This window comes from Leucopleurus acutus, assembly GCF_964270905.1.
Source record: "Leucopleurus acutus genome assembly, chromosome: X".
NCBI classification, from domain to species: Eukaryota; Metazoa; Chordata; class Mammalia; order Artiodactyla; family Delphinidae; genus Leucopleurus; species Leucopleurus acutus.
The window spans coordinates 754,627-769,630 of NC_139148.1; the positions used below are offsets into that span (position 1 = coordinate 754,627).

At 52.2% G+C, this 15,004-nt stretch overlaps 1 protein-coding gene across 1 annotated transcript in view; it reads right to left on the reverse strand.

The window, feature by feature from the left end:
- The window catches only part of CRLF2 (cytokine receptor like factor 2), a gene marked incomplete at both ends in the record, with an annotated part of 28,765 nt that extends 22,884 nt beyond the window's left edge, over window positions 1-5,881 (reverse strand). The window contains 2 exons of the mRNA XM_082864419.1: window positions 1,302-1,620; window positions 5,815-5,881. Coding sequence (XP_082720545.1) covers window positions 1,302-1,620; window positions 5,815-5,881 — 386 coding nt within the window. The remainder of the gene's footprint in view (window positions 1-1,301; window positions 1,621-5,814) is intronic.
- Between the last annotated feature and the right edge of the window lie 9,123 nt (window positions 5,882-15,004).

The following is a 15,004-nucleotide window of genomic DNA, read 5'->3' on the forward strand; positions in this document are numbered from 1 at the left end:
GCTCTTTTATTTATTTTTTTTTTATGCATGCTCTTTTAAAATACATATATATATTTATTTTATTTTTATTTTTGGCTGTGTTGAGTCTCTGTTGCTGCGCGCGGGCTTTCTCTAGTTGCGGGGAGCGGGGGCTACTCGTCGTTGCGGTGCGCGGGCTTCTCATTGCGGGGGCTTCTCTTGCTGCGGAGCACGGGCTCTAGGCGCGTGCGCTTCAGTAGTTGTGGCACGCTGGCTCACGTGTGGCACACATGTGCTTAGTTGCTCCACAGCATGTGGGAGCTTCCTGGACCAGGACTCGAACCTGTGTCCCCTGCACTGGCAGGCAGATTCCCAATCGCTGCGCCACCAGGGAAGCCCCTGTATAGGCATAACCTTTAGAGTTCTGGGTTAGCCAGGAGAAGAACTAGCAAAGAGAAAGAGGGGCTGCAGGTGTGGAGGGGTGACCGACAAAGTCCAGGACCTTTTCTCTGGGATGCTGTCTAGATTTGGGGTTCTAAGCCTTGCCTTGGATGTGGAGTAATTCTCCAGGGATGGTAACGCATCACCCCCAGTTTGCCAGAGACTGAGTGGTTAATGTCCAGGGCTCTGCAATCTGGGGTCACAGTTTCCTTCTTAGTCCTTTCACCCCTCAGCCACAGGCTTAGAGACCGCACTACATCTCTGACCTGTGGGCCCATCTCTGACCCTGAGCACAGGGGTGTCATCGGGGCCGTGCCTGGCCTCGGGAGCCCTTGAAGGCTCTTCCTCGGGCACCAAATACCCCTGTGCTGGCACGGTTGTTCCAAGGACGGGGCAAGGCCAGCACTTAATACCCTGGGCATCACCGACCCCACGGTCCATCTCTGTAGGACTTTTCCCGTGTTCCTAAAGGAATGGATCCTTTATAGGGCGATACTGGATGAACTAAACAGTCTGAGAGGACCAGAACCCAGCCTGGGTCCTTGGAAAGGGACCTCCACCTTCTCAGGTGTGGATGCCTCTAAACAGGATAACTTTGTCTGTGAAAAGGAGCGAAGCCCTGACACAGGCTACCGCGTGGACGGACCTTGAACACACGATGCTCAGGGAGAGAAGCGGGCGCAGAAGGACACACAGTGTGTGATTCCGTTGGTAGGAAACGTCCGGAACGGGCCGATCCCCAGAGACAAGAAAGGAGACCCATGGCTGTCGGGGGCTGGGGGAGGGGGAGAGACTTTTCATGGGGGCGGGGTCTGCTCGGGGGGGGGGGGGGATGAGAAGGTTTGATAGAGGTGATGTTTGCACAGCTCTGTGAAAGTCCTAAAGGCTTCTGAGCTGTTTACCTGAAATGGTAGAGAGGGTCAGTCTTGCGCTGCGCGCATTTTACACGAACGGAGACCTGAGGGTCTGGTGTCCTGGCTTTGATTTCCCCTTCCCCGGCTTCACGGAGCCGGGCTCGGGCCCTGCGGGCAGCAAAGCCGGTCTCCTTCACCCCCGTGGCGAAGGCAAGTGCAGCCTTACTGCAGGGCCCGGCAAGGAGAGCAGGGCTGGTGCTCAAAAACCCGACCTCCCCGAAGGGCTGCGGCGAGGCATTTGGAAAGGCGAAGCACGGTGGGCGTGTCCCAGGATGCACGATGCGCTCCTGCACAGTTCTCTGATTGCCTGACGGTGAGGGACCAGGACAGGGTCACAGGGGTTCACGTCATCAATCCTCAGCTGCCAGGAGGTCTGGGGGCTGCGTGCTCACGATCACAGAGATTTAATTTTATTTATTTTTTCCTTATGGATGCCCCGTTCTCTACTACCTTCTACTGTTGCACCCACCCTTTCCCCACCGTGTGGCCCTCTCTGCCATAAACAGAGCTTCCGTTTACATAAGAACGTGTTTCTGTTCTGTTAGTGTGTTTGCCTCTTCATAACCCTAATCTTGTTATTCAGGACGGTACTCCTCTACCTCTCCCCATTGTTTTCTTCTTAAAAATGTCTTGGGCTTCCCTGGTGGCGCAGTGGTTGGGAGTCCGCCTGCCGATGCAGGGGACGCGGGTTTATGCCCCGGTCCGGGAGGATCCCACATGCCGCGGAGCGGCTGGGCCCGTGAGCCATGGCCGCTGAGCCTGCGCGTCCGGAGCCTGTGCTCTGCAACGGGAGAGGCCGCAGCAGTGAGAGGCCCGCGTACCACACACACACAAAAATGTCTTAATCCTTTATTCTGGGCTTCCCTGGTGGCGCAGTGGTTAAGAATCTGCCTGCCAATGCAGGGGACACGGGTTTGAGCCCTGATCCGGGAAGATCCCAGCAACTAAGCCCCCATGCGCCACAACTACTGAGCCTGTGCTCTAGAGCCCGTGCACCACAACTACTGAAGCCCGCGCACCACAACTACTGAAGCCCACACACCTAGAGTCCATGCTCTGCAACAAGAGAAGCCACCGCAGTGAGAAGCCCGCGCACCGCAAGGAAGAGTAGCCCCCGCTCGCCGCAGCTAGAGAAAGCCCGTGCGCAGCAACGAAGACCCAACGCAGCCAAACATAAATAAATAAATTTAAAAAGAGAAAGTAGATGGTGGGTCCAGGAGCTGGGGGAGGGTGATGGGGAGTGAGTGTTTTATGGGGACAGAGTCTCAGTTTGGGAAGATGAACAAGTTCTGGAGACGGACGGTGGGGATGGTTACACAAGGTGAATGTACTTGGTGCCCCTGAACTGCGCCTGTAAAAATGGTTAAGATGGGAAATTTTATGTTGTGTGTTTTTATCACAATTAAAAATAAATTTTTACAAGTATACGTTCTGCCTCTGAAATATAAAAAGAGTTTTCTTTTAGAGGAAGGACCCAACGTTGGAAGGAAGGGCCAACAGTAGGAAAAGCCGGCAACCCTGAAGTCTCTGACGTTTGTAAAACAGCGGAAAAGTGACTTTATAGCTCACGCCTGAGGTACAATCGCCCCTTATTTGGCATTGAGCTCTGTGTGACATTAAGCCACATTCAGCCACGGTATCTTTCCACTCCCACTTTTCGTGGCTCCTGCTTCCCTTTTGTGGCAAATGTGTTTCGGGATTGGCCGCAGGGAGCTGGGCGGGGATGCCTTTGTGGGCGTGCGTGTGTGGGATGTGTTGACTACCTTCCAGTCACAGCCGTGTCTAACTCTGGGGTCACTAGCCAGCCCAGTGGTGTGTCGTCTATGAATATCCCTACCACCGACGGTCCTGACTCACTGGCCCATGATGGGAGGAGCCAGGGGTCAATGGTAGTCACGCATCTCTGTGTCAGGGCACACGTGCCAGGAGCATGTGTGAAAGTGCAGAGCAGCGAGCCGGTCTGTGGAAAGGTGCACCAGAGCCGTACCCAGCAGCCTGTCCATCAGCGTTTCAGGCCTCATTCCCGGACGCTGGGATATTTGGGAATCGGTCAGCGTTTCGAAATGAGCCCCTGCTTGTGCTCCCTTGCTCTGTTCCAAATTCACGTTTGCTTTCCTGTCGCATGTTCACTGCTTGGACCTGCCCCTGGCAAGCGAGCAGTTTGATGCTCTGAAATGCATGAAAACGAACATTCCTTTTCCCAGGAAATCACATCTTGTCTCCGCTGTTGTTTTGATCCTTATGTGGGTCCTTCCTTCTCCCTGACGTGGCAGCCAACACCCATGATATTCCTCTCTCAGCATTAAGCAAGTTCCCAGTGGCCACAGAGACGTCTTGGCCCTTTGCCTTCTCGCCTACTTTATCAGCATTATAAGTGGGCACGAAAAAAAATAAAAATAAAACCTGTAAGCCCTTCCTCCAAAAGATCAGGAGACACGCTTCGGAATACATTTCAACTTTCGTGTATAGAAGTGATTGAAATTACAGCCGAAGATGCAATAACTGTAAACTGTGTGTCAGCCTCCTGACACTGAAACTCTTTACCCTGAAAATGGCTATCTTACCCCAAGAAACAGCCCTCCAGGGGATCGCCCCCCGAGGCTGACTTAGTGAAACCCGCTTTTGTAACCTTTGGAAGCACACGGAGAACTTAATCGACGGGCTCAGAAAGGGCTTTCTGGAATCTCGGGGCGGCCCCACAAACTTTTGCTCTCCTGGTTTGGAAAAGTTGGGAGGCTGTGTTCCTACTACCCCCGCCCCCAACACACACACACAGCCCTCCCCAGCTTGGTCCTGGGACTGTTTGCAGGGCCCGGCAGCTGCAAGCTCCTTCGAGCTCCTTGGAGCCCACGACCCAGGTGCATCTAAGCAGGTATGAACCATGAAACGCCACGGTTCTTAACCAGAGTTAAGCGCCTAGAAAGGCTGCAGAAATTACCTTGGGATCAAGTGATCCCTTGATTCCTTCACGGGGTGGGGGGGGGGGCGTGCAATGATGCCCCGAGACTGGGGGAGAAAACGTGACCTTTGCATCTCCAGATTGTGCCTTAGATAGCATGGCAGGTGGAAAATGGGGGCAATCACACTGAACTTGCTGCTGATGTATTTCTGCCCCCTCACCCAAAACGCCTGCAGCCCTGGTACCCGCATCCCTGTGGCTTCGGGTACGTGGGCTGCCAGCTCTCTCGTCCATTTCATTTACATGGAAGCACCCCGGGTGGAAAACGCAATTAAGGGTGTGTACGCTGCTTAGCTGTGTTCATCCAAAGAACCCAATACGTGTGTCTGGCAAAGGGAGACATGGATTTTTCTGGTTTTGCCCCCTCCGATTATTATTTTTCTTTTTTAGTGAGCAAACAGAGCAGTCCCTGACATTCTCTGTCAATGCTTTGTCCACATCTCAGAAGCGTTTCACTGTTCCCCAGGAAGGACCTTGAAATCCCACAGAGCAGCCCTCTCGGGGAACACAGTAAGTAGTTAATACTCCACCACCGGGGATCATGAAACAACAGAGTGCGTCTCTGCAGCCACGTCTAGGACAGAGGAATCTACCCTCCGCTTTGGTTTCACAGAAAGAGAAACTCTGCGAAGAAGCTGGGCAGGAAATGCAGAATTCAGGAGACGCCAAAGCTAATTTGGGATAAGCAGAGATTCTCAAACAGTGAGGTGCATACGAATCACGCAGAGAGGAGGTCTGGGGAAAATGCAGGTTCCGAGCAGTGGATCTGGCTGGGACCTGAGGCTCTGCGTTTTTAACCTGCCCCGTGGGATGCTGACACTTCTGGTCCCGGGTCCCCTCGATCCCTGCTCTGCTGGTCCCCCGGAAAAGGGAGGTCCTAAAGGGTTTAGGGGATGGAGGGAAAGAAGGATTGAGGGCAAAGTGAGTGGTGGTCTCTAAATTCCGCTTAGACCTCAGCACCTTGTGGAGAATACAGTTTTATTTTCCACCCACAGTGGGTGTCGGCAGCATCCCTACCCCAGGCTCTAGACCGAGGAGGTTTTTCAAGCAGAGACTAACGCTGAGTTGCTGACACAGCCCTCTCCCTGTAGAAAAGCTCCATCTCTCCCATCCTGGAAGTTGTCAGCAAGCCTCAGGGACTGTGGATAAGGGATGGAAATTTGAGGTGAATGGGGGAACCCCTGGGGTGACTGATAGAAATGTGGGGTGAGCCTGAGGGTCTCTGGGGTGAGGGATGGATATCTGAGGTGATCGGGGGGGTGGTCTCTGGAGTGAGCCCGGGCATCGTCAGAAATCGGGTAACCCTAAAGCTGCCTGTGCCCAGCAGACGCAGGATCGAAAGTGCAAGAAGGCTGAAAATTTATCTTTGTTCCTTCTCCCGCGACAAGATTCAAAAACAAGAAACACAAGAGGAAGCCAACAACAAACACCTTATCACAGCCCAGTGATAAAAAGAGGCCGCGGGTGTGTGAGCTGGGGGCGGGGCGCAGCCGGAGGGCACAGAGCGAAGGGCCACGCAGACCCCTCGACACAGCCGCGCACCTGCCGAGGCCGTCACCGCGCCTCTCAGAGCTTCGCACTGTTGAGGGGTGCGGGGCGCTCTCTCCATTGTGAACCCCTCCCCCGTCACCCCGCAATCTCTCGCGCATCTGATCTCTGCCCACGGGTTACCTGCTTTTCCAGAACAGCAGCTCCACGCAGCCCAGGGGGCTGGGAGGGAGTTTCCGAAACTGCAGCAACAATGGAGATAAGCCCGGGAGATAAGCATGCTATTCTCCTATTTAAATTAAAAAAACAAAAAACCCAAAACTGTTACCGAGCCTGTTCTGCAGCCCCCCTGCAGGTGAGGTAGTGCCTGGTGTGGAAGAAAAAATGCAAATGAAAGAAGGAGGCCTCCTTGGCTGGGCCCGGTGGCCTCTCCCGGGCTCCAGATTTGGGCGAGAGCTTCCGTCCGGGCCCTCAGGTTGTCACAAACCAGCCCCTTGCGGCGTGGCATCCGGCTGAGGTTGGAAACCCGAAAACGGAACGGCCAACGATTTCTCTCCTGGGTTGCATCACAGAGCATCCCCGGGAAGAATCGTTTCTGCATTCGAAAGAGAATCTGGGGGCTTCTGAGAAGCCCACCGGTCCAGCATGACCCCTGTGCCCAGTGGTACCTCTCCCACGAGGCAGGGGCACTTCCCAATCCCCCACTGCTTACGCCGAGCCATCCACGACGGGGCACCGCCCCTGCTTTGCCAAAGATGGGTTTCTGAGTCCTGTGACGAGGGAGGCCCCCTTCACTGCCCGCCGCTCTTCAGACCCCAGCGCGCCTGGACCGGGTTTGCAGAGAGCGCTACTGACCCCTAGTGACCAAAACTTCCCAATCAAGGCGCAAACCCCAGGACAGGATGCCACCCTGCTCCCTGGCGGACAGCTTGACAGCATTTACCATTTCTTGGGGCCAAGAGCACCCTAAATATGATGCTCCTCCTGAAGGTGTTGCCCAGAGCGCCTGCCCCCAAACTTCACCCTGAACCCCTGAGCCCTCCGTCCACAGGGACCAGGGTCTACCCATGGCGGGGTGAGTGTCATCAGAAACAGACCGATTCCCAGTAGAAGCCCAGTTCTCAGCGTCCCCTGGAAGACTTTGGGGTTGAATAATTAAGGGGTGACAGGTAAGTATTTCAAAAGATGCAACCCTCTAAAAAAACACCCTATATTTTCACTGATCCCCAAACTAGAGAGACCTTTCCAATGAGGGGAGGGCAGCAACGAGACAGTTGGGCAAGAAAGATTCAGGGGGGTCGCCCTGGGGTCTGAGCTGTCCACCCTTGCATGGAGGGGTGCAGAGGGAACACCGGACGTAAAGGTCAGCAGTGTCCTTCCACTGGAATTCTAAGACGCATCCGCACCTGAATTTCTCTTCTTTTAAGGACGCTGGTCCAGTCGGATGAAGGACCCACCCTAGGGATCTCATCGCAACTCATTACATCTGCAAACACCCTATTTCCCAGTGCTGTCAAAGTCACAGGTACCAGGGAGTCAGATTTCAGTATATCTTCGGGGGGACAATTAAACCCACACCAGGGGACATTGGCCAGAGCAGCTGTGACCACCCACCCAGCCACCGAAGCATCCAGGACTTCCTGCACCTTCTGACTCAGCAAATCCTGAGCTACAAGGAAGGCCTTTGCACTCAGGTCCTGCTGGGCGGAACTTGGGAGGGTAGGTCTGTGCTGAAAGCTCTTTACTTCACTGGGCTAGGAGCCCGGCTGGCTAGCATCGTGTCCTGGGGTTTGTGCTTTCATTGAGAAGTTTTGGTCACTGGGGTCAGTAGCGCTCTCTGCAAACCAGGTGCAGGAGCGCTGGGCTCAAAAGTGAAACTGAAGTTTGAATTGGGCATCGTGGTGGTCGGGGGTGGGAGTGGTGAGGGAGGCCGAGCTGAGAGCCTGGGGTGCACAGTCCAACACCCGGGAGGCCCCAGGGCGAGGAGGGACGTCTGGAGCCCCGGAATGTCTCATGAGGGCAGCTCAGAGGTGGCCCAGGACCACTGCGCAGTGTCCGAGCCGTCCCCCAGGAGCGACCCCTCCAAGGGACCCAGAGTCATGGGCCAGCAGCAGGCTTAAGTCCTGCCTCTCAGGAAGTTGGAGAGAAATGTAGCTCAAAGGCAGGACCTGAAAGTAAGGAGGTCACATTTTCCATCAGGCATCCTGGAGGGTGTGGGTCCCAGTTGGTTTTGTTTGGGGATTTCTGACTGTGTGTCCAGCACGTTCTCCTAACGGGCTGGGCAGGGGACGCTGTCCTCTGGGTCCTGCCCTGGCTTTCTTCGGTCCAAAGTATGCGCTACGTGGTTTTGACTCTGTCTTGCCATGTTGGTCGATGTATTTTCTTGTTCTTTTCATCTCTGATGAGGGTTTTCAGTTCTTTCTGTAAAATAGGGCAGAAGGCTGGGATGAAGAGTCTTAACGTTTTTAAGAACGGGTCTTGCTTATGTCTACCGACCTTAAACTTTATATCTATATATCTTTTTCAGATTATTTTCCATTATAGGTTATTGCAAGATATGAATAGTTCCCTGTGCTATATGGTAATTCCTTGTTTTTTTATATTTTATATAAGATATTGAGTAGAGTTCCCCGTGCTGTACAGTAGGTCCTGTTGTTTATCTAGTTTGTGTACAGTGGTGTGTATCTGTCAATCCCAAACTCCTAATTCATCCCTCCCCTCCCTTTCCCCTTTGGTGCCCGTAAGTTTGTTTTCTAGGTCTGGGAGTGTGCTTCTGTTTTGTAGATAAGTTCCTTTGTATCATCTTCTTTAGATTCCGTGTATAAGTGATATCGTATGATATTTGTCTGTGTCTGACTTCACTTAGTATGATCACCTCTAGGTCCATCCATGTCGCTGCCAATGGCATCATTGCATTCTTTTTCCTGGCTGGGTAATATTCCCTTGTATATACGTACCGCATCTTCTTTATCCATTTGTCTGTCGATGGACATTGAGGTTGCTTCTGAGGGTGGGTCTTTAATCCAGTATAACCGGTGTCATTATAAGAAGAGAAGACACAGAGACGCTCATAGGAGAAGCCATGTGATGACGGAGCAGCGATGTGCTCCCAGGACCCTGGTCAGCTGATCTTCAAAGTGCAGGAGATGCTATGGGGGCGTGCTGGCTGCTGGCCTGGGGAGCACGTGGAACGGCAAGGCCCACCACACTCCATGGAGTGAGGGCAGAAGGAAAGGATTCTGTGTGCTCTGTGCAATCTGACATGTTCTGCGTCTCGGTGCGTCTTCCAGGGAGAGGAAGAAGCTTCTCCTTGCTTCAGCACACCTGAGAAGAGACCAAGGCACGGAAGAATCTTGGTCGAGAGGCAAACAGGGGCCGGAGATGCAAGTGAGGCCCCAGGGTTCTTCCAGTGCACTGGTCCTGGCCGAATCCTCCTTTGCCTTGCTGGTCAGGGCGGGGTGGAAGTTTCCAGAACACCTTAATCAGTGTCACCTTTGTATCTGTCATCTAGGCAGCCAAGGAGATGGTGGACACCATGCTCATTCCTTCAGGGAAAACCTCAGGAACTCATCCTACCATTTTATTTCTTCTCTGATCAAGTCTCACTTTCCAGGTAGAACCCTAGTCTACACGAGGAGACACATAAAGTTGTCTGCCAATTCCTGAAGCCAGGTTAGTGATGGGTGCTCCCTGCTCCTGGGGTGGCCCGATTTACCTGCATAAGGAAAAGCAGTTGCAAAAGTTTAAGGTCCACACACACCCCAATGTTCACTGTAGCACTATTTACAGTAGCCAAGACATGGAAACAACCCATCGACAGAGGAGTGGATAAAGAAGATGTGGTACCTATACACAACGGAATATTACTCAGCCATGAAAAAGTATGAAATAATGCCATTTGCAGCAACATGGATGGACCTAGAGATGATCATACTGAGTGAAGTAAGTCAGAAAAAGAAAGACAAATACCATATGACATCACTTATATGTGAAATCTAAAAAAATGATACAAATGAATTTATTTACAAAACAGAAATACTCCTAGCCGTAGAAAACAAACTTATGGTTACCAAAGGCGAAAGGGGGTGGGGGAGGGATAAATCAGGAGTTTGGGATTAGCAGATACACACTACTATATACAAAATAGATAACCAACAAGGACCTACTGGATAGCACAGGGAACTAGACTCAGCATCTTGTAATAACCTATAATGGAAATGAATCTGAAAAAAAAACATATGTATAACCGAATCACTTTGCTCTACACCTGAAACTCATACAATATTGGTAGTCAACTATATTGCAATTAAAAAAATAATAATAAAATAGGGGCTTCCCCGGTAGTCTAGGGGTTAGGACTCCGCACTTCCACTGCAGGGGGCACGGGTTCGATCCCTTGTCAGGGAACTAAGATCTCACATGCCGCGTGTCAAAAATCATCACAATAAAAAAAAACAATCATCACAATAATAAAATAAATAAAACTAAAATAAAAACTAAACAACACAAACCTAGGCATTTAAGAAGAGCAGCCCAGGGCTTCCCTGGTGGCGCAGTGGTTGAGGGTCCGCCTGCCGATGCAGGGGACGCGGGTTCGTGCCCCGGTCCGGGAGGATGCCACATGCCGCGGAGCGGCTGGGCCCGTGAGCCATGGCCGCTGAGCCTGCACGTCCGGAGCCTAAAAAAAAAAAGAAGAAAAGCAGCCCAGCCCAGCCTTCTTGTGGCCTGAAGACACTCCTTCTGGAAGTTCGGACGACGTGGAGCTATTTGGAAATGTGTCTCCAAGTACCTGCTTCCACTTCTGGGGACAGAGATGCTACAACTTGCCGGGCTACACCCTCCCCAGAACGTTCACTCACAGAGGTCCTGCTTCTAAGCAGCTCCTGCCCTCACGTCTGTTTTTCTCTGGAAGAGTGGCTGACTTGCTTTTCCCACCCCCCTTCTCTGTCCAGGAGGAGAGTCTGGGGAAGCAGGAAAAGCGTGACTCGGGGGGCGGGGCAGGTGTCGGCAAACGGATAGACTCACCCAGCACCTGGGGCGGGCTTCTCAGCCTCACCCCACGGGCATCTGCGGTGGGAGGACTCCCTGATGCGGGGCGTCCTGGGCCCTGCGGGGTGTGCAGCAGCTTCCCTGGTCTCCACCCACCAGGTGCCGGGAGCTCCCCTCCCCCATAGCTGTCACAGCCAAAATGTCTCCAGACATTGTTATGTGTCCCCTGGGGGCAAAGTCATCTCTGGTTTGGAACCACTGCCACAGACAGACAGAGAAGTGACAGCCTGATAAATGGATAGTTGCATGATCGATAGAGATGATAGATGAATGATGGCTAGATGATGGATAGATAGATACACAGATACATGGATAGATGATAGATAAAGTCTCTGAGGCTGTCAGGGTTCTAAGCCACAGCATTACTGACGTCGGGGCTGGGTGACTCCAGTGTGAGGCGTCCTGGGCCCTGTGGGCTGTGAAGCAGCATCCCTGGTCTCCACCCACCACGTGCCAGGAGCTCTCCTCCCCCACAGCTGTCACAGCCAAAATGTCTCCAGCTGTTGCCAAGTGTCCCCTGGGGGCAAAGTCATGTCTGATTTTGGACCACTGCCACAGACAGACAGACAGATAGAGAGGTGATAAACGGATGGACAGATAGATGCGTGATCGATATACATGATAGATGAAAGATGGATAGATGATGGAGATTAGGTATGGGTTAAGAGATACACAGAGATAGATGATAGATAGGCAGATACACAGAGAGATTGACAAGAGATAGATACATAGATAGGTAGGTAGATAGATAGATGATAGAGGATATAGATACATGGATAGATGGATAGAGAGATGAGAGGTGATAAAGTCTCTAATGCTCGGTCAGGGTGTCTCAGCCTCAGCACTGCTGACATCTGGGGCTGGATGACTCTCTCACATGGGGCATCCTGGGCCCTGTGGGGTGTGGGGCAGCATCCTGGTCTCCACCCACCACGTGCCAGGAGCAACCCCTCTCCCAGCTGTGACAACCAGAAATGTCCCCAGACATCACCAAGTGTCCCCTGGGGGTAGGAAAGCAAACTTCCCACCCCCCCCATTGGGAACGTCAGCAAACCTGTCTAAAGAGCACATTCCACGGGACGTGGGGCGCGAGGGCAGGTCTGGCGTGAAATAGCGTAAAGCAGAATTTAATCCTGCAGGAAGGCGGGTTTGACGAGGAAAAGGAAGGCGGAAGACGGGTCCTCACCCGTCTGCTGTCAAGACTGTGATCTCCAGCTCCGTGTATCAGCAACTGGGCTTTAGACGCGGGAAGCGCTTTGCGAGCTGGGGGCCCCATGATGCTCCCCCAATGTCGGCGGGGGCAGGGGAGCGTCCACACTGGGTGGTAAGTACACCCCCAGCATCCGTCCCTGTTGAAGGCACACCTTGGGATCCTGTTGCCAGGTGATGCGATGGACACAGGCTCCCCACCAGCGCCTGGCACCTCAGTGTTCTTATGGGGGGAGCGTCGGGCTTCAGTGGGTGTGGGTGTCTCACAGCCAGGGTGTGGGCAGAACTGGCTGCAGGCCCGTGAGTCATCGCCGTGGCCCCGTTGATTAACCAGTGTCAGGGGAACTGCTGCAGGGAGTGACGTCAGTAAAAACCATCCCAACGTAGACACTCAGCGCGTCATCATTTCTGTTACAGCTGTGACTCCGGACTGGCTGCCCCAAACGTGCTTTAGGAAAAGTCGCTTTGCGGGGCGGTGTTTTCTTTGAATTTTTTTTTTTTTTTTTTTTCGGTACGCGGGCCTCTCACTGCTGTGGCCTCTCCCGTTGCGGAGCACAGGCTCCGGACACGAAGGCTCAGTGGCCATGGCTCACGGGCCCAGCCGCTCCGCGGCATGTGGGATCTTCCCGGACCGGGGCACGAACCCGTGTCCCCTGCATCGGCAGGCGGACTCCCAACCACTGCGCCAGCAGGGAAGCCCTCCCCGAGTTCTTTTGCAGATGTGAAAACCTCCGTACGGAATGGTGGATGTTAACTCCTTGGAGAGCATGCACACGCACCCCAGGCCTCCTGGAGCCTAAGGACTGATCACACAGACCCCTGTGACACCACCCTGCTGCCTCACCAACCGCGGGTCAGACAGCTGTGCACAAGCTGATCACTACCCTGCGACACCCCTCCCTCACCTGGCTCGTAAAAGTGCTTTGCCAGAACCTTCGGGGAGCTCGGGGCTTTTCAGGGCACGAGGTACCTCATCTCCTTGTGTGACCTTGTTTGGCCTCACTGTGCGTCAGGCACATGAACTTGCCTTAACAGATGCAATAACCAACAAGGACCTACTGTACAGCACAGGGAACTGTACTCAATATTTTGTAGTAACCGGTAAGGGAAAAGAACCTGAAAAAGAATATATATATATATATAATAGCCGAATCACTTTGCTGTACACCCAAAACTAACACAACATTGTAAACCAACTATACTTCAATAAAAAAAAATCTTTTCAAAACATGCAGATCGGAAAAGAGAAGTAAAACTCTATGTATTTGCAGACGGCTATTATATATAGACCATCTTAAGGAATTCACTAAAGAACTCCTCGAACCAATAAACAGATTCAGCTTGGCTGCAGGATACGAGATGCACACGCCAACACCCGTGTGCAATGGGCCATCCAAACATGACGTTAAGAAAACAAGCCCGTGTACGAGAGCATCCGAAAGAACAGAGGACATCCGTGTTTACTGTCGAGTCGTTTTACCCATAAATAAGTAATAACATCAGTTGAACCAAAGAGTGGAAGATCTATACACTGAAACCTGCGAAGCTTTGCTGAAAGGGACGAGAAGACCCAAATAAATAGAAAGATATCCTGTGTTCCATCAGAAGCCTTCATCTTCTTAAGACACTCTGAAATCGCACACGTGGTCTTCAGGTTTCATGCAATCCCTTCAAAAAGCCCAGTTGCCTTTTTTTGCAGAAATGGACCAGCTGATCCTAAAATTCACACAGAAATGCAAGGAATCCAGAAGACCCAAAATATTCTCGAAAACAAGAAGGAGTGAGGGCTCGTGCTTCCTTGGCACGCGTGATGGCCGCTGAGTCCCCAGCCTTGGTGGCCTGTCCCCGGGCCCTGGGATGCTTCCAACCCACCCCATCCTGATGCCCGGAGCAGTACTGGACCGGAGGGCTGGAGCTGTTGGGGACAGTTTAACCTTTCCTCCTCCTTTGTGAGTTCCTGGAAGGCTGGAGTGTGCCCATCCAGGTCCACATTCAGCTCTCAGAATGTGACTTATGACAAAGGTTACACTTACCCTCTAATAAAGGGTAAAATGTATTGTGTCAGAATAAAACAAAACAAAACACCCAAGCCCCAAATAGAGAAAGTGAAAACGAGAACACACAGTGCATTGTGCTAAAGTGACAGTCTAATGGTGAGAAGCCCTGTGAAATTGGTGGTCGCTAGAGAGGACTCTGGCGCCTGCGCCCCCGCCCCACCCTGCATGCTCTCCCCAGCCTGTCCCAGAAGGACCCTTACAAGACACCCAAGACCAGGCAGCATCTCCTTTACTCTCCTTCCCCTTGTCCACACCCTGGTGGAAACTCTGAGCGAATCTGAAAAAGCCAGGGAAAAGCACAGAAGATGAAAAGCAGACCGAGAGAGTGTCCTACAGAGTGAACTAAGAAAGAGAAACACAGATATGTGGAGTCTAGAAAGACGATACGGATGAACTTACTGGCAAAGCAGAAATAGAGACACAGACGTAGAGAACAGGTGTATGCATACCAAGGGGGAGAGGTGGGTGGTGGGATGAATTGGGAGATTGGGATGGACATCTATACACTGCTATGTATAAAATAGATAACTAATGAGAACCTACTGCATAGCGCAGAGAACCCTACTCGGTGCTCTGTGGTGACCTACATGGGAAGGAAATCCAAAAAAGAGGGGATATATGTATACATACAGCTGATTCACTTTGCTGTACAGCAGAAACTAACACGACAGTGTAAAGCAACTATACTCTAATAAAAATTAATTTAAAAAAAAGATGAACACCAGGGGGTCCCGAGAAACATCACGGTGTCGCTTGTCCAGACCTTTAGTTATTCACCTTCTCTTGTGTGTGTCATGCTTGACCAGACATAGCGGCCTGTACGACGGTAAACAGGTAGTGTGTCGGGGTCCTTGAGACCACCCTCAGGTTCTACAATTCACTAGAAGGACCTACGGAAATCAGCAAGACCGTTATATACAGAGCTCTGG